Source organism: Kryptolebias marmoratus, linkage group LG2, assembly GCF_001649575.2.
Source record: "Kryptolebias marmoratus isolate JLee-2015 linkage group LG2, ASM164957v2, whole genome shotgun sequence".
Lineage (NCBI taxonomy): Eukaryota > Metazoa > Chordata > Actinopteri > Cyprinodontiformes > Rivulidae > Kryptolebias > Kryptolebias marmoratus.
Window position 1 is genome coordinate 20,619,618 of NC_051431.1, and position 24,925 is coordinate 20,644,542.

At 37.9% G+C, this 24,925-nt stretch overlaps 1 protein-coding gene across 6 annotated transcripts in view; it reads right to left on the reverse strand.

Moving 5' to 3' along the window:
* The window catches only part of kirrel3b (kirre like nephrin family adhesion molecule 3b), a 203,436-nt gene that overhangs the window by 14,717 nt on the left and 163,794 nt on the right, over window positions 1-24,925 (reverse strand). For all 6 annotated transcript variants that reach the window (XM_017420109.3, XM_025006780.2, XM_025006782.2 and 3 more), the window contains exons 7-11: window positions 22,171-22,276; window positions 12,589-12,737; window positions 12,301-12,428; window positions 11,732-11,858; window positions 1,581-1,681 (exon numbers count right to left, since the gene is read on the reverse strand). In XM_017420109.3, the coding sequence (XP_017275598.1) occupies window positions 1,581-1,681; window positions 11,732-11,858; window positions 12,301-12,428; window positions 12,589-12,737; window positions 22,171-22,276 (611 nt within the window). The remainder of the gene's footprint in view (window positions 1-1,580; window positions 1,682-11,731; window positions 11,859-12,300; window positions 12,429-12,588; window positions 12,738-22,170; window positions 22,277-24,925) is intronic.

Sequence of the window (24,925 nt, forward strand, 5' to 3'; positions counted from 1 at the left end):
AGGAAGGGCACAAGAGAAGCCATGGACAGGAAGCATGTTCTTCAAGCAAAAATGTGTGTGTGGATTTAAATATAAGCTTTTAAATAAAAAAAAGTTTCACGGTATGTCGTTTTGGCTGGTTAAAACATTTTTTAAATGTTGTTTTGTCACTAAAATATTGTGTTAAAAGTACATTTATTTTTGGCTCATTGGCTGCACTACCGTCCATTTGTTTAGCTGCCAACTCAGTACCATCTCTCTAATATCTGTAGGCTGAGATAATGTTTAATAGATCATTCCAAATTACATTTACTCTTCTCATTTCACTTTTTGAAAGACTGCTTTTAGATTTGGCTTCTAGGAGACTACATTTACCCATTAACAAAACAATGTATGTATTTATTGACCTAAACGTCCACATACCAGGGAGATAGTAGTCAGTTCTCTTAGACGTTCCCAGAGTCAGATTGAAAAGTAGAGGTGATCAGGTTTTTGCACTCAGTCTTTGAAGCAGTTTACCTCTGTATATACACAATGCTCAGACTGCTGAGAGTTTAGTCTCTGCTTAAGGCTCAACTTTTATCATCGTCTTTCAGCTCAAACAGAGTATGAGAACCAAACAAATCCCATATATGGAGTTGTGTTTTAACACATTGTCTTTTTTTTATTTTAATACTTATATTATTTGAATTTAACAAGAATTTTTGTCATTTGATAATGTGTTTGCGTAAACTGTAAAGCTATCAACTTCAGTTATTTTGAATGCGTTATTTAAAAAAGATCCCATTCATAGATGGCAATATTAACACAATATCATTTAAAATAAAATAAAAAATGGACACTGAACCTCAGTCTTCAAATACCAAACTGGCTTAATGCTTAACTTATTCTTGTCCAACTCAATCTCTCCACTGACACAAAAATGTAATAATAGATGAAAGGCATGAATGAAGGTATATTGCCCAATGCCTTGAACATTTAAATTTTAAACAAAGACCTTGCATGACCGCACCATGTTTTAGCTCAGTATCTGTAAAAATGTTTGTGTCATCTAAGGTTGATTAGCTGCGGTGACCATCTTGAATGGGACTGACCCCAAAAGCTAATCAGTTCTATATGTACTGTGCATCCAGTAATTACTTTCTGAGAGTTTTATTAAAATTCAACCAGTGGTTCATGAGATATTTTGCTAACACACAGACAAATGACCAAAAACACATATTGCCTTCCTTACATGGTAATGGGCAAAACTATGCTCTTTGTTTTTGTTGGACATCAATAAAAAAAGTTAACTTTTTAAAGTGAATTATGGTACAATGAAAGCATATAAAAAGGCACAAAAAATTAAAGATGCATATCTATGTATTCTTATTTATGTAATCTTATTTAAATCAAATGGTATAAACGCTACTATAAAGTGTTAGGAACTGACCAAATAAAACTAACAAATCAAAGAAGTATTTCAGGAACAATACAAAAGAGAAATGTAAATTATTCATGTGTTTAAAATACATTTGTGAGTTTTGAATAGGCACTTGCATGGAATGAACATATTTGAGCCAAAAATGGGATAAGAGACATAAACAACCCCATGCACTCACAATGCGGTCTGGTGGAGGTGTACTTCGAATGAAACATTTGATTTGTCCCTTCTCTCCATGTAAAGCTTGCTGAGTCTGTGTACTGGATATAGTCGGTGGCCCTGAAAAAAAAAAAAGAAGAAATTGAAACACGAACATTTAAAGTCATTTTCAGTTTCAGCTCATGATAATTCTGCTCAATTGAGTTCTTGTTGGTACAGATTACACTCAGCCAAATGTCTTCTGTTTCAAGCAGTGACTGGTGAAGTGTTCAGTCATTTAGGACTCCTGGGAATGGGTGCATTACAGTGAGTTATAGCTCATCCGCGAGTACAGTTTCATCTCAGACAAACCCGGACTGATCACAGGACATGGGTGGTGATCTACACCTGATTGTGGGGAGAGAGTTTGTTGATTTATGGCTCATAAACTCTCTCATAAACATTGTTCTCTACAGCACAACGGACAAATAAAATGAGAAAATGCCACGGTGGGGACACGACCTACTAGCAATGTCTCGCCACAATCAGTTTGCATGCACAAGTAAATGTTCAGGCAATTAGGCAAATAGATAAACTGAGCAGTGACTCTGCTGTTCTCAGTAAATTAAGAAACCAAGGTTGGTCTGTGTTAGAACATGATTCCCTTATTTCCATACTTCAAAAAGCTTGTTTATGACAACAGAAATATACAACTTTTGAAATCCTGTTTTGGCTTTTGGTTTTGGTGTGCCTCCCCATAATACCAGTGGCTCTATCCGGCCACCCCTTTGTAAATTGTCTGGGGTCACCCCTGTTTCACTAGACTGGTGAAAATGAAAGATTACAAATATAACTGACTATCAGATTTAGCAGCAGCATTCCATCAGAGTCTTTGAAAAACACTTTTGCATGAAATGCCCATCCCTACTTCAAACCACTGTGTGCTGAGCTGCGTTCCAGCTACAAGATCTTGCCTGACAGGGGCAGCTTGGCCTAAACGGCTGGACTTCTCACCATCTGCTCAGAAGTCTGCCCCACGCCAGATGACAGCGCTAATATGAAGATGTCACGCACAACCCAGTTACACCATTCAGGTGAGTTTACCCTTTGTTTCTAAGGGATTTGTAAATTGAAATGACGAACCCTCTACCACAAACTGTGCATGTTTTCTAAATCCATTTTAAATTAAAATGAAATTCAGCAGCATTTCAGATTTGATTGAAGGCAACCGCTAATAAGCTTTAGAGACTGAAAGAAATCAGCAGAATTGTTGAATTTATCACATGCTGTTAGTATACAACTGGGATTTATTACTTTTTTAGCTCTTGTTTATTTCTTTCCACAACCAGTTTGACATGTCAATGTAAAATATCTTAACAAGGTAGCAATACCAATCTGGCTGACATTAGGCAAGCGAGAAAACATCTAAATAATGAACCTTTTTTAATGTGCTACACACCCTCTCATCAAATCATCAATTCATAGTATTTTAATTATGTTTTGGTGTTTATTATGTGAATCTCATTAAGACTCTTCACTTGAGAGTAAAGGTAAAAAAAGCATAAATACTAACATGCCAGAAGTTTCTGATGTAACAAAATTTTACTTACTCATAAAAATAAGATTAAAACAGAAAGGGTTTTACAGAAACAACAAAGACAGCTTCACTTTGTTTCCTAATTTTTGGGTAAAAGCTCCCTTATAATCAGTAAAACCCAGTGTTATGATACGATATCACGTTAGAAGGTTAAGGTTAAGAATGGTGGGGGTTTAACGTTCGGGTAAGTGAGACAGCTTCTTGATTAGTGAGACAACTCACATCCCCGCCTGACTTCCTCAAACTCCTGCTCTCTGCCATCTCTCTGACGATACATAATTGCAGTTTATTACCTGTCTCTTATTAAAATGAATTAGCATTTTAATGAGACTTTGCCAGATGGTGTCTTGGTATGCTTCTGGAGGCTGCTGCAAAGATGCTACCGCCGCACACTGAATGCCGTGGACAGTTTAAAATAATTGCACCGAACACCGTCCCACTTTTTCTGCTTTACCGGCACACAATAGTTGTCTGAACACAGTTTATGTTATTGTCCATATGAGGGCTTTGACATCTATTGTATGTGTAATAACTTCTGATTGCAAGATAAAATGTATGTATGTTAACATTTAGCTCCAACTGTCTAACTGCACATAGCAAGATCAGTTTCTTGCAGGCTGCAAAAGGCTGCTTGTAATGACTGGGGAGGATCTATTCTATGGATTAGAGCTGCAAATTAGGAATATAATTAGATAGCTTTATCTCCCTGCCTCAGCCTCAGTTGAAAGTGTACGTGTTTGTATGCTAGTGTGCGTGATGTGTGGTGTGTGTGTCAAAGTGCGTGTTTGCTACTTCCATTGTCTGATCAGAGCACAAACACGTAAGGAGCCGGGAGGTGGGTGGCACTACAACATCAATGCTCAGCAGCAGGGGAGGTAATCAAAATGTTGGGTGCAATGTTTCACTCATTCATTTGAGGAGGTGTTAACTCTGGAGTAGACATTGCAATCTCATTACACAATATCGGCGTGGGTGTCAAAATGCCAGCGCGGACACTTCCTTTCCTAAACTGAGGCATTTTCTTGACATTTCCTCTCAGCCTCGGCGTTGAACTTAGGGTTTGTGTGTTTTTTCTTCTCTATTTTTTTTTTTTTCCCTGTAAGAAAATAAAGAACAAACACCTACAGGGCAAGTGAAACTTATGAAAACTATCTGACACAGTCACTTATGGTCACATTTTCCTTTGGGAGTAATGCACTCAGCTTCACTTTTTCTTAAAGTGTAACAAAAAATAAATAAATTGAGTACAATGCCACCTAAAAATTTTGTACACTCTTGATGCTAGAGGCACTACATCTATACTGCTGCTCTGTATCTGGTTATACTTTAAAATATTGTTATAGTTGATTCATATTCTATTTTATTTACACCGTAAAATTTGCCTTTGCCTGTTTGTTATTTTTAAATTCATATTTTGTAATTTTGTAAAAAAAATGTGGTTATTCTGATAAAAAGAAATTATTAAATAAAAACATCTTACCAACCAAAAATAGTAAATCTACACGCCATGCCTAACTTGTGTTAACTTAGTGATGTTTGTCAACTTGTAATTGACTTGGGCATTACAACACATTGCATTCTGGGTAGTGGCACCAACTCTGGTAGCTATGCCATGTAGGTAAATTACTGAACAAGAAACTCTGGTTGAAGAGAAATGATAGGCTTAAATTTTTTTTAAATTGACTAGAATTTGAACCATGATCCTGACCGACTACAGCCAATAAACACCCACACTGTGTTTTTCTATTGCGTGTGGTGCTAGTTCCCCTGGATTCTAATGTTTGCTTTATCACTGTATGTGTGGTCTGTGGCCTCCCATCTAGGTCATCCTCCACATTACACTTTACAGTACAGCTGAGTACCAACTTTTTTGGGTGGAGTGAAATATTTCCTTCAACCAAACAACAGTTTCTGATTTTTCTGAGTGACTGGGAAATAAGATAAATCTTCTACATTTATCTTACACAATTATCTATAGTACCATGATGTTATTTCACATTAGCAACATTAAAAGTAATGTTTTTTGTAGTGCTGCCAATCCAAAGAACAGATAGGTGTAATTAGTCTCACAAACTGTACACTAACCTAAAGTACTTCTAATAACTACTTCAAATCATTTTAGCTGAAGCAAAATGCTTATTCATATTTCCCTTTTATTCAAAATAAAAACAAAAACATTTTATAGTTCAAACACATACTAAAATGAGTTCAATCGATACATCAATCCAAATCAACTCAACTAACACACAACTAAACATGCTTGTTCAGAAAAACATTAAGTAATTATAGTTGTACAAATTAAGCTTTTTCACTTAGAATTTTTAGCCCCCTCTTTTACTTGTATTTTTTAAATTGAAACATTATGTTAGATTTTGGAGCGTAAAGGTCCTGGCCTCATGGACTTTAGAGAAACCATTATTCAGATAAATTCTAGAGAGAAAACCATGTGATTATCAAGTTAACTGTGATTGTATTCTACACTGCATCAAATTAAAAACATTAAGTCAGAGTGGATTTAGAAGGTAATATTTGAATTTATCTCCTGCTTTGATCAGCTTCATAATTAGCATGTTTAGCTTCAGTATAAATACAAAATTAACTTGTCTGTAATCTGACAGTCTCACCCAACTGAGCCGCTTTGTCTGAGTACATTTTTATAACCAGTTTTGTTGTTTTATATTTCCCTCCACCCAGTGAGATGTGGATCATCCTCAATTCAGACAGAGAAACACATTCAGCATAATAACTCACAGCCACAGGCTACAAACACTCATTGTTTAATTTTTTATCCAAGCATCATGCTTAAACCAGAACTGAAACACTCTGTTTACAAACACAATCTTTGTAACCATGAAAACATGAAGAGCAAACTTAAAAAATGTGAATCAGTCTAAAAAAAGTGATAATATTTCAGCAGCAAACAGTGCTTTGTTTGCTTTATCCACTTTATGCATCCAGTCTGAGAAATAAAAAAAAACATTAGTTGAGAAGAAATTAGTGTTTTCAGGGAAACCTTCTTTTAGCAGAAGTATGAGTTTTTGACTTCAAGTACTTATGTTTTTCCTAATTAAAAAAAAAATGCCAAGAATACAAAAATACATAAGGCTTGTATCCAAAAACAATGATATACTGAAATGAGGAAGTAGGATTTTTGCTTGACTGAACTGCACTTTAGCTATTCGATTTACAAGCAGATTTCAAAAACAACGTTGTTGGTTAAAGTTTTATGCTGTAGCACCTACAACTAACATGAGAAGCTACTGTAACCATATGCTGGTCGTTCAAGATAAATAAGTTTGTCGTCAGTCTTTAACTGTCTTTAGCTCCACCTTCTTGTCCAACAATAGTGTTTTCTTTTTTGACTAAACCAAGATGATGACAGCCATTGGTTTAGCTCAGGCTTTAATAACCAGTTGGTGTTATTATGAAGAGTTTTTCTGGTTCTTCGACATGCTACGCTCTATAGCTGCAGTACTGTCACACTGAGCTGATGTCTCTATGGTGAAAACTTACAGGAAAACTTATGCTTGTCTTATTGCAATAAAAAGAACAAATGTTAGTAATGTTTTTTGTCATTTCTGTATTGTCCTTGTGGCTAAATGTGAGACAATTTTTGGTTTAATTTTGTTTGTCTGTTCTTCCAATCATCCATCCATCCAGCAGCAGGAAATGCACTGTTGGTTGCTGGGATTTTCTCTGGTAAATGTTGCACAATAATAGTGTGTGTATGAATACTGTTGTGTGAGATCTGTCATTTTATTTTTAATTTGTCTGTTACGTCAGTCCCTCACTATTTACACAATGTAGCAGATTTATCTGGGGCAATTTGGCATTCAGCTGCTCCTATTCCAGAAGGCACGTGTGCGTCAGGACTTACTCACTATTTGGTAACATTTAAATTATTCTACACTCTGCTGCACTGCCAATGCAAATGATAACAAGGATGTCGGTGCAATACATTATGATTTGCCAATTAAATCAGAACAAACAAGTTTACAGTATGTTTCAATATGTTTTTTTTTATGTGTTCCAACTGTCAACTAATCAGTGTACAGCACGTGTCAAACTCAAGGCCCATGGGCCAAATCCAGCCCTTGGTAACATTTTATCTGACCCCCAAGATAACATTTAAGTTTTATTAGACCTGGTCTTCCAGTTTGGCACAGATCGAGTCTCTATCGCTTCTCATTTTGCTTGAAAAAATGGAGCCTATTTAGTGAAGTCTTCCTGTGATAGTTATTTTGAAGCCAAGGAAATTGAGGTTTAATTTCTCAGTAATATTTGATTTTGATGTGGAAAGGGCAACAGAGAAGATCAAATGGGACTGATCAGACTCTTGTTGATAAACTTGCAGCCAATAAAAGATGTCGGGTATTTGACTTGAGTTAATGTACATCAAAATAACTGAGTTTGCTTTAATGTTTATTGTTTTTTTTCTGTATTTTCTTCCTTTTTCAAAGTTAAATAAAAAAAAGAAGACGTTAACCCTCCCGTGACCTTCGGGTCAAATGGACCCGAAGTTACAAGGACTTCTCTTCCTGTCTTCAGTTAGGAGGTCTTCAGGAGGGTTAAACATCCATAAGGATAGGTTCAATTAGAACATTATTTGATACACATGCAGACCAGCAATGAAAACGTAAATTATTTGCTCTGCAGGAAGCCGTCATGTTTAGACTAGGCACCAACGGGCATAAATGGTTGCATCATGTTTGGATCAAAAGTGCTCTCAGGCAGTTGTGAAGCATCCGACAGTCAGTCAAAACAGTGAGTGAAGGTCAACAGATACAGATGATGCCTTGCAGACACATTAGACAGCTTTACTAGAACTTCATACAGTCTGATAAGGGTCGCATTGTAGGTTGGCGTGTCCCAGGTAGTTGCATTGTGCAATTGCTTGGCATGTGAGACACACAGATCTCACAGTGGTCCAATGTTGGAACCAGCTGGCACATGAGGGCACCCACACATGTTGGGAAGGTTCTGGTCAGCCAAAACAGGCCACACTAAAAAAAAAGAATAGGCATTTTGTGCACCATGACATCTGTGCTTGCCATCCAGACACAGGTACTGGACTTTTTTTAACACCTCGTGCAATTCTGTAGTGTTTCTAGATGACAGGTGGACTACAGGTTCACCATCCAAGAGACAGCTGGGTTTTGAGTGATGTTGCAACCAGGAGGCATGAACTGATGACAAGTGGCATTATATGTTCAACAATGGATCTTGGTTCTGAATTATCACAAATCATCATTGTGGTGGCACCAAGGAGAAAAGAACAATCCTGCCAATGTTGCAGAGAGACACATCAGTGTTACTCCTGGCTTCATGGTGGGGAGAGTCAGTGTGTGACTTCGGGTCATCTCTGCTGGTGATTCAAGGAACCTTGGTGGCACAACGCTACATCAGTGACATCCTGTGTCTGCATGTCTTGCCCCTCCTGAGACAGACCCCTGGTACACTCTTTCAAAAAGACAGCACCTGTCCACACATGGCACATGTATCTATGGGCTGCCTGCATCATGTTGACATCCTCCAGTGGCTTACCACATCTTCCAATCTTTCCTCAAGCATACATGTATATGATCAACTTAGAAATCAAATCTGACCCAATAGTGATCTACAGAGCCCAACTATAACTTTGGGCCAACTTGCAGTGGGACTGAATACAACAGCCAGTTCAAATGAATAAGATCATTTGATCCAATAACGTAATCATTGCAGTACACTTTAATGACCTTTCAACGTTTGCAATTTTATGTTGTTTTCACTACTAAAAAATTGACTGTTTTGTCAGTGAGTGCATTATTTCATAAATAAACTCGCCTAGCAAAATCAGTCTTTAAGCTAAGCACAGACCTTTTGAGGGGTAAATCTTATGAACTATCTTACACATCACTTCTTAAAAGGCTGAAATGTAGTTGGTCAGATAAAATGTGCTGCATTTTAAATCCTCATTAATTTGCACTTTACTATCATATATGGTGTCACTGGCAGCTTATAAAAAGTGGGAATGCTAATTAAACAGCCACATAAAAACAGTCAAGGAAAGCAAAAATAAAAGAGATCTATAACAACCCTTTGCTTTGTGGGATATTGCAAAATTCTCCAGACTTCCCTCCTCCTTATTGTGATGTTTTTTTTTTCTTCACTCCAGGCTGCCCAAGCACTGTATGAGTGTCAATATACACATTTCTTTGCCCAAAGTGATACTCAAACTCACAAACAGAATAGAAAGTCTACTCATACACAAAGATAAAATATTAAGCGCCTACTATATGGCCTTTAGGTTAAACGTTAAATCTTTTCAGGCTTCTTAGAAGACTCACTTTACTCCAACCTCAGCATGGTGAGAAAAAAATACTTTGCAATTTTAATTGTAAGCTATCTAAACACCACACACGCATGGAGGTCATCAGCCCCTCCTTCATGCATGTACTCATTTGACAACTTTTTTATTAAAAACTGAGGAGCTTAAAGTTTTTGTTTTTTGTTTTTTTTTTCTTCTAAAAAATGGTTGACTGCAGTAAGCAATATGTAGTCATTAGTGATTTAAACACAAACTGGCTTCCCTGCTAGCTGTTTGATTATAATTAAATCACATTTTTCCCCAGGGGAAAGCAAAATCCTCATGTCTATGCAGTGTGCCACAATGGGAACCAGTGACACAAAACGACTCAGGGTAGATAGAGGGGATGACAAATTATAAACACATGTAATTTAAATGATGGCTTTAAGGAAAACAGTGGCAAACTGCAGGAAAAACAAATAACTCTGAAGCATTCAAATGTGCAGCAGATGCATCACGAGCGCTCAAAATGATGGCGACAATCCTCACTCATCTGTTATCTCAGTAAGTCCCAGCTAGAATCAATTGAGTGCCTCTGACAGTCAATAATGTTGGGTTTAAAGGCTGAAGAGAGGCAAGGTTCATCTGTAGATGAGACAGTGGCATGGGGGCAATCAATGAGCATCAGGCGAGAGCACGCCACACGCCACCACTCCAACTACGGTGTTTACACATTCACGACTTTAACTGATTTCATCTGATTCGCCTGAAGGTCCGGGTTAGGGCTCATGCAGGATTCTTCATGTCTTATGGAAAAATAAATCCAATTCAATTATTCAGAGGGGTAAAAAGAAGGGAGGCGTCAAATGTCAGAAGGCAATTTAAGCACAGGTTCAAGAAACAAAACGAGGATTGAACAAAGAGCATTAACAAATAAAAAAAAGAGACTGGAAGGCTTTAGAAACTCACTTGAATGATTTCTACAGAGAGCAGGTAAACATGTCATTTTAGCTTTGTTGCAGGCCTCCCAGTGTGCTTTGAGTTGTGCTGTAATCTTTATTAAAACAGTCTATCATCTTTATATCACGACGTTCAAAAACAACATGAGCTCCATTAGTTCTCCAAGTAAAAAAAAAGAGGTGCATCAATTTAAACGAGTACCCTGGATATGATGTATTCGCTATAAACATAAAAGCAGCAAAGACTACGCCAGGCTAGGTTGCTATCAAATAAATAGTAGACAATAGGAGTAGTCATGAATTTTCTTCTTTTGTCAGGGTTTAAACATAATTCCTTCTTGGGAATGAGGGGGCTCCTCGTGGTTCATAGAAAGTCGAGGTTCTGATCTTTAGCTGGAGGGAATACTGGTATCTTGTTCCCTCTGATATGCAAAACCGGCGTCTGGATTTTGAAAAGGGAAACCTTTAAACACAATGTTTGCTCCTTGAAATATCTTCATCCCTAAATCAGCGTGAGTGTTGCTTACAGGCAAACTCTTTTGTTAGATTTCAAAAATGTGCAGTGATAACACCAAAAGCATCATTCTGCCAGTATCACAATGCTATTATATATATATATATATATATATATATATATATATATATATATATATATTTCAATTTTTTTTTTTCAGTCAGGTGTATGTTTCTTACAGATGGATTGAGGGGAAACCAGAAACATGTAAATCCCACAACTAAGAACCTTTGCCACGCCGAAGCATGCTCCATGAATATCAAGCACTGATAATGAAGTCATTTGTTTGAGAGTTGCCAGGTCTCCCACCAAGGCTGGTATTCATTAGTTAGTCAGTGCCTCAAAAAAAGGCAGCTTCCCTGTGACTCACGCAGAATCTAATTAGCATTTAAGCACATTTCACCTGTTTATGAAATGTAAGACCAAATCCTGAAAAGACTAGTTTGTGCTCACTCCATTATTTTCTTTTTTTTTTTTTTTCATGCAAAGGCTTCACAATAATGATAGCTAATGAAAGGACTGTGTTTTATTTAATACACTACTTTTGTTAGTGAGGTTGTTTAGCCTGTATATGCTTTTGTATCGTATTTCTGTGCTCGAGTGGTTGGTGTTTTGTTTCTGCCTTGTAAATGAACTGCGTCACCAAGCAAATGCTATATTAAATGAAAAACAAACTACGAAAGTAAACTAAAGTTGAGCATTATGCTAGAGGATTTTCCAGTGGAAGACTTTTGTAAACTACAGAGGAAGCAGCATACTAAGTGTTGTGGCAAAATTTTTCTTGTTGCTGTTGACCCAGACCCCACATCTAATTGTTATAAAATTTGAAACTTACCATTGACGGTAAGAGAGACCTCCTTCTCCCCTGCTCCGACACGTGGAACCACAGCGCGACAAACATATTTCCCAGCATCCTCTTGTTTCACAGATTTCAGCGTGAGTAGGTTCTCATTGCTAAGAACCTGCGGCAGAGAAGTCAGAGATCATCAGATGCAATGACTCCGAGAGAACCTTTGCATTCCTGATGACAGTGAGGCAGCGCCGAGGGGAGAAAACCAAGGCAGCACACAGACCATTTAATACCTTAAAGGGCACCTCTTCTCAATTATTAAAATCCAATTTAGGGTCTAAGCTCAGTGGAGAAAGGCTATGGCCTTTGATGTTGACAAAAAAAAGGTGGAATGAGTCTGATTCTGTGGATCAAAGCAATGGCTCTCATGTGAAAGCAGGTCACCAAAAGGTTGAAATAAAAAATATAGTTTTAATGGACCTTTAAACCTCATAGCCATGATATGAAATACATTCCCATGGTAAAAACCAATGGGAGATTTAAGTTTTTCCATTTAGGTGTGCTCTTTGAATATGTGATTGTATACTGTGTAAATTCGGGTTAAGGGTACTCACCACTCCAGAACCCCTTTTCATCCACACTATGGTGAGAGAAGGATTTCCTGTCCAGGCGCAGTTGAAAATGGCGTCTGATCCGAGATCGACCTGCAGGGACTGAGGCTCTGCAGCCATGCGTGGGCCAACTGTGGACCAAAAACGGATATAAAACACTCAAATCTAAAAGTCATCTATCAGTAGCTCCAACGTTTAAGGCTCTGTGACAAAATGTTAAATAGTAAACATTCGTGATTCCGTGAAAGGCAATAAAGAAATGCACAGACAAAAAGTTCAGGAGCCACTCACAATAGACATCGACGTTGCGACTGATGTTGGTGCTGCCGAGAGAGTTGGTAACCTCACAGGAAACAGGTTCTGTGAAGAAGGAGTGGTCCACGATGACCTCGTATGTGTCCCCTGAAACCTCCTTAATTATACTTCCTCCTTTGGCCCACCTGATATGAAGAGTGGATTTGGACAAAAAAAAGAAGGATTAATTGATGAAAACAAATGAAAAAAGTAGCAAAAAATTGTTACAATGAGTGTTTCACCCCCACCCACCCCACATCCCTGATGTCAATAGTGTTCTTTTGTGTGAATAAATCATAATTCGGGGGCAGGTTTGCTATGCTGGCTTCAGCATTTTTTTTTTGTGGCAGCCCTCCATGCTATGACAAGCTTTCTGGCAGCTTCGAGCAGACAGCACGTTCCTCATTACGCCTGACAGAGAGCAGCGCCGAGCGCCAGCTAAGAAAAACAAATCACAGAATGACAAATGGGTAGCTCCCCCACCTTTGAAGACATACTGTATTAAACACAACAGCTGACAATAATGAATTGAGTTGGGATCACATAGAAAAAAGAAGAAGAAAAAAAAAGAAAAACATCTGTTTGTGTTTGTGAGTGATATCCACTGTGACATGCCACTCGTGTTTCAGGTGAGACTTTTATGTTGTCAGCTGTGTTTCACTCTACATGCTTTGTTTTGACTCTCTGCTGCTGCAACAGACAAGAGCCATTTATAAAAATAAAGCGAAGGTGACTGTCGATGTGTCGTTTTTTTTTTGTTTTTTTTTTGAAAAATTTAGATGCTCTTGCGAGACACAATGCTTTATGCACACTGAAAACCTCAGCAAGAGACACGTGGCTGCATGCTGATGTGGCAAATGAGTACGGACCTGGTGGCTGTCTCCAGCTTACATCCCTGCCAGTACTAGCCAAAATAAAAGTTTTCATGGGAGCGCATTTGTTTTCCATGTCTAAGCTGGCCCCATGCTTGACTAAAATGCTATCATTTAAATGAAAACAGATTACCTCATTCAATCATCAAGTGAAGTGAAGCAGAATTCTAATTGGGCTTTGTGGGATTTTTTTTTATTTTTTATTTTTTTTTTGGGGGGGGGATCATTTATTTCATACAGTAAGTCATTTCATAGCTCTGCAGCAGCTGTGTTTCCAAGAAAGAAAACAAAAAAAGAATGTTGAAATGAAAGAAGTAGCAGTCCTTGAAGGAATGCATATTGCCCGATGCCTTCCATGCCTGAATTTGAAACTAAAATTATCTTTCGATGAGACGTGATGGAGATAAGGCCATTTTGATTAAACATTGGAAAAGATTTTATGCTCGTGATCTCATGTATGATCTTATAAGATGTGTGAGTGCTCAAAGCAAATGTTGAGGATGACTCTGAGCTACTACTACAGATTTTAGCTCAATATTTGTAAATTTGACTAGGTATTTTTGTATTGGCAAAGATTGATTAGGTGTGGCAGCCATCTTGATTTGTGTTCACTCTGAAAGTAAGTGAATTGTAGATGTACATTGATTAATTAGTTTCTGAATGTTTCAATAAAACCCATTCAGGGTTTTATGAGTTATTTTGCTTATTTTGCTAACAGACAAAGAAAGTTAATTCTAAAGTTTTAAGCAAAAACGTTGCTCAACGTGTAGCACTCAGATTATGTGTTGGGAAGGACTCTGAGCTGCCACCACACTGAATTTTAGGACAATACCTGTAAAATTGGCTGAGGTAGAGTCATTTTAGTGGGGTTTTAAAAAATCTGTTAGCTGTGGCAGCAGTTTTGAATCGAACCAACTTCAAAAGGTAATCAGCTGTAGAGGTGCATCTAGTGATTGCTTTCTGAAAATTTCATTAAAATTTGCCCAGTGGCTCATTAGATATTTCACTAACAGACACAAACAAACACACTCAAACAGTCTGGCACAGATGTTATCGCTCTTTTTCTTTTGACAGTGACAAGCGATAATAGGGGGGAACAGAGTTAACAAACTTATTTTCACTGTTTGAGCAAATGATACTTGCAAACTAGGTCGCTTGGGTAGCAAATATAGCATGTAGCTTAGGTACTATAGTGCATACTATAACTTTAAAATTGAATTATTTCATCTGCATCATATTTTAAAAGTTTTACTGCAAGGATGACAAAGTTGCTGCTACTTAGGGAAAGACAGACTGTGAATACCATTGTGACTCTTGATGAGCAAAGCACTTTGTCCTTTGATTTGAATGTTTTTGTCGCAGTTTACATGACTAACGTGACAAAGACGGACGTGGTGAATAGCCTATTAATCACACCCGTGGCATTTGTGGCACTCGTGATGAAAACAATGACGCCGCCGAACAGCGTGGTGAGAGGGATGGTGTTAATGACGACAACGCTGTCAACAAACACCACCGCTCTGATGGGTGCTGTCGCAGTAAGACCGGTGACCAGTTCTCAAAAGTTCCCTCTTCCTCTCGAAAGCAGAAAAGTTAACTTGTCTCCGTCTCGTCTAAGACACGGTTCTGGATTTGCCGGACAAAAAAGGAAAACATGTTTGAGCATCTCTGTTTCTGAGCAGTGAGTAAACCTGCCACTGAGCCCGCTGGCTTGTTCTGCTTGATCAGCTCAGTGGGGTGTGGGAAGCGCAGGAGTTTGGGAGACTCAGGTTCACGCCCAGTGTTTAGTATCTAGCAGTAGTTCTTTTTTTTTTTTTTTTTGCCAATTTCAGCTAACTGTGATTGTTTTGCAATTGGAGCAGCTGCAGATGTATCAGCTGCTAAAATAGTTTCTCCATGTTTGTTCCTACTGCTACCTACTATATTGTGTGAGAAGTTCATTAAAATCCCTCCAGAGGTTCTTGAGATATTTTGCAAACAGATAAACAGGGTTGAATCTAACAGGTAATGTTAAAGGTTTAAGCAACAAGCTTGCACAATGTGTGCCACTCAAAGTATTTAATGGGGATGATGTTCAGCTACTACAACTCAACCTTTTAGCTCAACATCTGTAAAATTGGTTGAGTTATAGCCATTTTTTTGTTCTCTAAGGTCAGTTGACTGCAGTAACCATCTCAAATTGGGTTGACTCCAAAAACTGATCAGTTGTAGATGTTCATCTAATGATTACTTTCGGAAAGTTTCATTAAAATCCATTCTGTGGTTCATGAGATATTTTGCAAACAGACAAGCAGAGTTGTCTTCAAACGTTAATGGCAACGTTTTAGAGATAGATCTTGTGCGATCCATTATTTGTTAATTATTATTCATTATTTGTTATCATTATTTGTTAGGGCTAACAATCAACTACCAACACACCAAAATTTAGCTCAATATTTGTGAAACAGGATAAAGTACAGCCATCTTTGTGTCTGCAAAGATAACTTTGCTGTGACAGCCATCTTGAATCAGGTTAACTCCAAAAGGTAATCAGTTGCAGATGTGCAATAAGTGATCACTTTCTGAGCGCTTCATTAAAATTTGTTCAGTGGTTCCAGAGATACTTTGCGAACAGACAGACAAATGAACACACACAGAAATGGGCAAAAACATTATTGCCATTTCAATAAATAGCACAGCATGGCAAATAACATCTATTTAAGGCAGCAAAGATTTAAATAAATTAAACAGACCGCTCATTATTACCAGAAAGATGGCTAACCAAAGACCGGGCCCCCTACTGCCTTGTTAGAAAAAAAAAAAAGATCTGATCCTTGAGCAAATTTTCCTAATGAGCCCTGGTTCACACATTTGTAGTGACTGTGAAAGCAGTAATACAGATGACTATAAAATCATAAGGGTGTGTCACCGCTCGCCCCTTCACTTTATCGCCTCACGCTGCAGGAGTCGTAACGGCTTAAAGCCAGATGTTTGGGCAGCCGGCGGCTCCCCGAGTGGAGGCTGCAGCTGCCAGGTCAGGGAGCCCTTCATAGTGTTTGAGGGAGCCGAGACAGAATGCCGTCCATCCTTGGGGAGCGAGGGAGCTCTGTTGGTGTGCTCTGCCTCGTCCAAAACTCGTGTCTAAACATAGCTGGCCTCGGGTAACACAAACACCTGCAGTCCCTTTGGGAGGGCAGAAGGGCTGATGTGAGCTCACTCAATAGCTGACTCACTCTACACCGCTGAGTCCTATTCAGGGATTTCATTCAGACAAAGGCTGTGAATCCTGTCTGCCCGAGTGTGTCTGTAGCTCTGTGTGTGTCTGCGGCTGCATGAGAACACAGATGCAATATGGCTGTTTGTACTAACTTTGGAAGTCTTGTATTTGCTGAACATGATTAGGGTGACACGTGAGTAAAACAAAATTAGGCAGGTAATTGTGCCATGAGCTTCAAGACTTGAAGTGAATCAGGCTCTCCAGTTATTATACTACAAAGTTATTATAATCTGGCTAATATGAAGAGGGGTTTTGTGGAAAAGGGTATGAAAAGTTCTTATCCTACTTGTTTTATAGAGCTCCCTTGAAGAAGTCGGTCTGACAGAATAGTCAAGCTAATGGCTAGTCTGAATATGGCCAAGACTATAGCAGTTTGCTGCCATCTTAAAACAACTACAATATTCCAAATATCATAGATTTCATAAATACAATTTCATGAACCTTCTAGGTAAACTCTCAATGGGCTGCGACTGATGCTGACTAGCCATTTGGAAGGGAGGCTCCAAAATGTCTCAAAACGTTTGCTAAGGTTTCCTTGCTTGAGACGCAGAGGCTTGGCACTAAAGACTTGAACATGTCCAAAAAGTTTGAACATGTCCATTTAATTTTCTTTAAAAATCTCAAGCCCTTCTCATTTTTGTTGAGGGCATCTGCAAACCTTTCTCAAGAGTACTGGTACTAGTACTTTTATTTTGACACAGGAGCTCTAAGGCTAATGTCCAGGTCTCAGAACTACACCGATGCATGGTGCATATCTGGCTATCTTTCTTTCAGAAGTGCACTCCCAAAGATTAAATCATAATCTGAGGGGGTGGGTTCCAAGGTGGGTATAAAGCAAGATGAAGAGGGTACGGTGTGGGCAGAGGTGGGTAACAAAACAGTATGCGCACCCTAGAATAAAATTTTGCAAGCCATGCAAATTTCAAATTACTGATAAACTAATTACACATACATTATATTACATTGTTATGTTATTTCCTTTTTATTGATTTATTGTTTTTTGCAAGTGAAAATAGCAGCAACAGCAGCTGGCTGTGACTCTTCTTGTGCAGCTTGTGGTCAATTCTGGCAGGACTTTTATGAGATTTTTGCCAATAAAGACAAAAATTATGCATATGATTACGAAAAAAACAAACAAAAAAAAGACAAAAAGGACACATAAGGAGACAAAAGGAAGCACAAGGAGACAAATTTGACATTAGGAGACAAATGGAAACAAAAAAAAACAAATAGATCTAGTATGCTGTCGTTAATTTCCAAGACCACACAGCTGTTGAAGGACCTAAAAAGATGTCCATTCATTTCAATCAAAATGTGAACATAAATAAAGTTAAATATTTTATATTTCAATATGTGTAAAAGTTACAAAAACCAAAAGTCAAAAACGTAGGGAGGAAACTATAAACAGAAAAACAATAGTGAAATAGGAAAACAATAAGCCTTAACAGGTAGTAACAATATCTCAAAGCTATTAAAATAAGGCTTTTTCCAAAATATTTTTTCTCGCACCTTGGATTTCGTTTGCGTTTTACATACCTTTAAAGATTTCTGTCACATTTTAGAAGAGATGAGTAACAATGCAGGTCCCTGTTTTTTATCTGTATAGTTATGGGAGTTCAGCAGAGTTTCTCCGTTTGTAACTTCACTGTCAACACAGAGTTAATTATGTTGCAGGTGCCGTAGCTGAGCAAACAGATGGTGAAACTCAGGGAGAATAAAGGGGCTTGAAAAAGGAATGGGCATCACGGTTCAGACTTTTGTTTCCTGTAAAAGTTAAGTGAATGGAGGAGAACCTGATATCCTAAAGGCATAAAAATAATACTCTTTTCGAGCAAGGCTGTTGTATTATTTTGGTTTTGTACAATGTAAAAGTTATGAAGAAAAAAATGGAGCAGCATGCCAAGAATCTTTAAGATTTAGAAGGGATTTGGGAGAAAATTCTGCAAAAATAAAAAAAATAAAAAAGAACTGAAATGACTTTCAGCAGCTGGAGAACGCTTTTACACACTGCTGAGCTGTCATACTTGCAATGAGGGGTGTTACTAAGAATTTACCATGGATGGTGCCCAAGCACTTAAAAAATATTTATGAAGTGTTTTTCAAACTATATGACATGGTTTGAAATGTTAACGCCTGCTGCTGAAGGCAGAGCGATAATCTTTTTGCCCATGTTTGTGTGAAAGTGTGTGAGTGTGTTAGTTTGTCTGTACTATTCGCAAGATATCTGGTGAACCACAAAACAAATTTTAATGAAATTTTTGGAGACTAATCACTGAGTTGACATTTACAAATAAGCAAATGTTGGAGTCTATCTAATTCAAAATGGTTGCCATAGCCGACTGACCTTAGAAAACATAGAAATAACCAATTTTGCAGATATTGAGCTAGAATTTGGCATGGTAGTAGCTGAGCATTTTCCCCAACACATGAGAGCAACACATTGCTTAAAACCTTGGCATTACCAATTGCAGTCAATCCGATTCAAGATGGCCACCACAGCTAATCGACCTTAGCCTACACAAAAATGGCTACAATTTAGTGAACTTTACAGAGAGTGAGCTCAAATTTGGTGCAGTAAGAGTTGACGGTCATTCACGACACACACTCTTAGCACTAATTGATCACGGATCACATAATGAATCACAGTTTCACATAAGATTGTGTAAAATGTTACTACAACTTTATCATTTCTCAACAAAATACAATCTTAGTCTCAATCTCTGGCATGGAAGGCAGCAGATAACATGAAACCTTTCAAGGAATGCTAGGCCTTTGATTGTAGTTTGTGTTCAGAAGTTTTACTTTTAGCTTACTCCCCATGTTTAACAGTTTTTTATCTCTGTCTGAACCAGAAACAGGACTGTCACCTCCAGATTCATTATATTGTATCAAGTTGCTTTTGGACAAACTCATTTTTCATTGTTAGACTGCATTTTGTCTGAAAACATCACTTTACTGTTCCAGCCAGCTTTCTCAACTCCCCTTTTTTTCAGATATTTGTAGAAACATCTGATTTCCATTCTCATCTCCTGGCAAAGGTTTAATGAACCCCTGTTTTAGTCACAACGGGTCATAAAGAGAAGATGCAATCATACCTTGGACTATCTTGTGTGTCTCGAGTGTCTATTGAATCGAAGAGTGGCGCAGCGTATACAGGGAATGGATGGCTCTCGTGGGAATGGAAAAGAGGCCATCTGTCTAAGAACTACCCTGTCCTTGTGCTCTATCTGATCTGGGGAAGACAGAGTGTATTAGCACTGAATAATGGCTCCATGCTGCTTGACCAGCTTCCTGCACTCCACACTGATCATGCTCTCCAGAGGGAGACTTTGTGTGGGCCTTCACCAAGTCGAAGCCCCTCAGGCTAGCATTACAAGGCTTTAAAATCTCTCATCCGCTATGCCCTGAATGCCAACCGTCCCCGGGTGTCCTGATATGATTGTATAAACTTCCGATAAATCTAAATAGGAAAGTATGAAACACTAGTACTCAGTACAACCTTTAAAGCAACAAAGGTTATTAGTTTGACTTTAAAAAATGAACCCTACAGCAGCAGACAGACAGCGAAAGTGGAAAAAAAAGACTAAATTGAAGAGGAGGAAAGGGGTGGTTTCAATTCATTTTAGCTTCAACCTTCAATCATGTTTTATTCTGTAGATTGTCAAACCAGAATAATATGTCATCTCAGCTGCCTTACCGTCTAAGCTCTTGATACCCCATGGAGAGGTCTGATTCCAGCATTGATTCAGTCTCAGAACAATGGAGGTGAAATCCCTGAGCAGGTGAAATAGACGTTCTGTCTTCGCTGCGCACCAACACAATCAAATACAAACCTTGTTTTCCACAATATTACTGCCCTTCTTCCCCCTTTTCTCTTTCTCAAAGTGCACGATCCATCAAAAAGGCAACATCTCTGTTTTGCCACCTGCGAGTGTACAAGTTGTACGTCCATTTCATTTCCCCGCACCATTACAAGATTCAGAGCCGGCCCTTTGCTATTGATTCGACTCCATTTATTTTTTCCTGAGCTTAAAAACCTCCCACACACAGAACCATCTCTTGACAAATCACTTTAGTGCTCTACTTGTGGAGGGCCATGCAAAACTGAAGCTGCTGTAAGCAGAGCAGCATAGACTGAGCCAAAAAGGTTTACCAAATATATCCGTATGGGTAGCTATTTGGAAACGGAAGTGCTTCGCTTATTATGCCATCTTTTTTTTAATCCATCTGTTTCTGATGCAGGATATGTAACACATTTAGTAAAACTGTAACTTTGGTGAGTTTGAGAAGTTTTTTGGCCATCAAAGCATAATTGTCATTATAGCAGAAACAGCTGCTTGAAATTACTTGAATATTTCAAGTAAACATTGCTTATTATTTCATGTTAGAGTCAAGTTGTTTACAAGTTTTAAAATTTGCCAAAGAACTTCAAAGTTCTCCATGAATTTGGCGCAGTTTTTTATTTCTGAAAAGCTTTTGTAAACTAAAAGAGATAACCTTCACATAACAGCCAAACTGAAAATGATCTCTAAAGTGTCAGCAAACTATTGAACTTCAGACTAACAATAGATGTGGCCCACTTATGTTATCAAAAGTCATATTTAAATCGTTCAAAGGATTTTCAGTACCAGTCAAATCTTTGGTGAGCTGCATAAAGGCCACAGAAGAGCCTTTAACTTCCTATTGTGATGATTTTCCAAAAAAAATCTTCAAAATGTACTTTATAAAGCAGTTCCAAGCACAAATAATGTTTATGTTTCTCATCACTTATTTGCCTTCATTCAAAGATAGATATCCTCACAATAACACATTTCTATGGTGTAACATCTAGCCATTGAAATAAGTGAGTTATTAAAAACACAAGCAATAATTCACCCATCAAAAAAAAAAACCTGTCAGATCCTTGAGAGCAGGTGCTGTATACATAGTCTCAAAATAAAAAAAAAAAAAGAAAAGAAAAGAAGCTGTACTAAATACTAAATACTAAATACATCTCATCCTCTTTAGGTGCCATGCAAATTAAATCTACAACTTTGCTTGGACACACTGATGTTTATTTTAAAGTTCAGTGGAGATGGTGTGATCGTAAAGCAAACAGTTTTGCAACAAAGCCCTCGTAATACTTTGCTGCAGCCCAGTGGAACATGACAAGCTTTCCCAATTGATTTTTCTGTGATATATTTCCATTACATTTTTCATCTGTGTTTCATTGTTTTTCGTCCTCTCGTTTCAAGTAATGGTGTCATGGTATCATAAGAAAGTGTCTGACAATGATTAATGCTATCAATACCGAGTGTTAAATTCGTCTCGGTGTGAAAATGATTTTTTCACCAGCTACATCGATCAGAAAAGACCTCATTAACTGCATTTCTTCTCATTATTCGATACATTATAAAATCGTCTGTGGTTTCTGGAGGACTTCTGTGACATTGCTCTGTTTTATGATCTTACCTGTAAAGTGTAACAGGAGGGTTGGCCTTTGCAGAGCAGTGAAATTTCACAAGGTTCCCCTCCAACACAGGTTGAGGCTCCACGGAGAGATTGACAAGTGGGAGATCTATAAAGAACACAGGGAAACAAAGACAACCAATTAAACAACCAGCAACCTCTCAAAACACAGTGAAGTGAACTGCAAGCCGTAGACAGATACTTGGTTTCTGATGCTGTTTCAGGCTAAATAAGAGATTAAAAACATCTTTTTCTGCAAAAAAGTACCACAGATGATATGGTTTTCAGAGTAATAAGAAATACCTAAAATTAATGCTGTTTTTCTCATAATCCTAAAAGTATATTATTGTAATCTTTAGAGCTTTTGTGACAACTTATCTCAATTAGTGCCAGGATTATTCATGAATAATTACATGTTTGTTTATTTTTTATAATCTCTGCTGCCTACAAGGTGTCTAGGCTGGTGTTTTTGAACACTGGCAAGTTTTTCCCAAGAGTTGGGTATGGCGTGTCGTTTTTACTCTCATATATCCCTTAGTGTTGCCTTAAGGAAAAAATAAAAGGGAAACCTGAACTGATAATGAGTTTCCAGAAACAATAATTTGCAAGCGAGAAAACAGTCCACAGTGCAGTTTTAACAACCTTATTGATACAACACAATTATAACAGTTCTTACGATTACAAATATTCAGATTATGCAAATTCAATAAACAACTTCATTTATTCTAATTGACAAAGGTGGGATTCTTTTTGAAGATACAGGTTCATTTCCATATCAATCCTGTCCCAAATGAAACAAACAAAGCTATTTACCTTACATACTCGATGAATTTCAAGCAGGTAAAGTAATTTGGCAGGCATTCTCAATACGTTGTAGGTGTATTTTGTTCAGAGCCTCTCTCTTAAGCAGTAAGTTAGATAATCATTAGTGAGATGCCTTAAGTGGTTTCAACTGTTTTGTGTTCATAGAAAATTTATTGTAACATATCAACAATTTTATGTTTTTTTATGACTGTCAGGTTGCCATAAAAGTCCAAAGTTTCAGGGAGTTTATTTTGCATTATTTTTCTTTCTTTCCTTTTATATCTTCTAATAGCAAACCACTGAGGTACTGTGGAAAATAAACTGATCATAAGGGGAAACTGGCAGGGGTCTCTCAGGAGGGTAGGATGGGGATGAAGGGTGTAAACATTTCTAAATTCCCCTTGCTATTTGGTATTAGTAAAACCTCATAAATATACAGGGAAAAACAAACATTGTTTTTGAACAATTAGTCTTATATATATATATATATATATATATATATATATATATATATATATACATGCTAGTCTCCCCTGAATAAGGACAACATGTTTAAGCTGAACAGCTTAAAAGTACAAAATACAAATACATTGCTGCAAGCCAATGTATTTGTGTCTAAATGCTGGGTCTCAGGAGGTCATTTGCATGTTTTTTCATTTGTTTTTTTAATTTATATATATATATATATATATATATATATATATATATATATATATATAACATTAAGTGAGAGAAAGGGAATCTTTAGTGAGTTTTGTAGGGATAAATATATCAACTCTAATATATGAAAACTGAAGCCTATATCAGAAGACGGCAATGCACTAATTTCCAGCTTGCAGTAATTATTGGATATCCTATAGATGACAGCAGCATCAAAAAACCCTGAAACTTCTGTTATGGCTTTTGGTTTTGTTGTGCCACACCAAGATTATCAGTGGCCCCCATCTGGTCGCCTTTCTGAAAACTTTCTGGAAGTGTCCCTGGTAGCTGGCTCAGAGTTTAAATCTGGCCATCTGTTTCAGAAGTATAACTGCTCTGTGTTTAGTGATACGAGCATACTAACCAGGATCTGCTCTTTGAATGTGGATGAAGGGCGCTGTGGTGAGCGCAGAGATCCACCAAGACTGAAAAAAACATACATACTGCGCTTGAATACAGCTAAACCACTCTGTGCAGAGTTATGGAGAGTGAATCTGTTAGCATGTGTATGTATAGGGACGCAGTGCAGGAAAAACAGCTTATTACCCCATAGCTGTGCAGATGCTCTAGGCTGGCTCAGCTGCCACAAAACCCCAGAGAGGAGGTAGTCCAGGTGCCACATTCTTCCCCACTCACATGCCATATCCCCTACTACCTTGAGCCCCACCTGTGCCGGGTCTCCCCGGGCCAGTAAAGAAAACAACAACATTGTGCATGCTGGGAAGAGAAAAAAAAAACTGGGAGCCTAGTCTTCCAGCAAGTCTCCCCAGGTAGTGAGCAGCCAATTGTGCATGACTGGGTATTTGCATGTGTGGAAACATGTTTGTGTGGAAATGAAAGTAGGCATGGGTCTGCATCATAATAAAACAGGAAACTCATCTGTGCCTTGAGCAGTGGCGTTATTTCCACTCAGTAGGTGGTTTCAGCATTGCAAAGCGATTAAATAAATGAGAAAAAAAATGTAGGCAAAAGGAACCTAAAGGGCAAAATAACATGTCTGGCAGTAGTGGAGGTGGCAATACAAATTCTGTAGGAATCTGCAAGCATACAGACAGAGCCAGATACTAAAAGATAGGAGAGGGATCTGAAGGTTATGTCTGTGTGAACAAACAGAGCTAATTCAGAAGCCGCTTTCACTAAAACTCTTCCTATACGTAACTTTTTAATCATGCAAACCATCTTCTTGCTGCCAAGAGACTTCTAAAGAGACAAATGCTCATTACTGTCAATCTGACCACAAAATCAATGTTCTTTT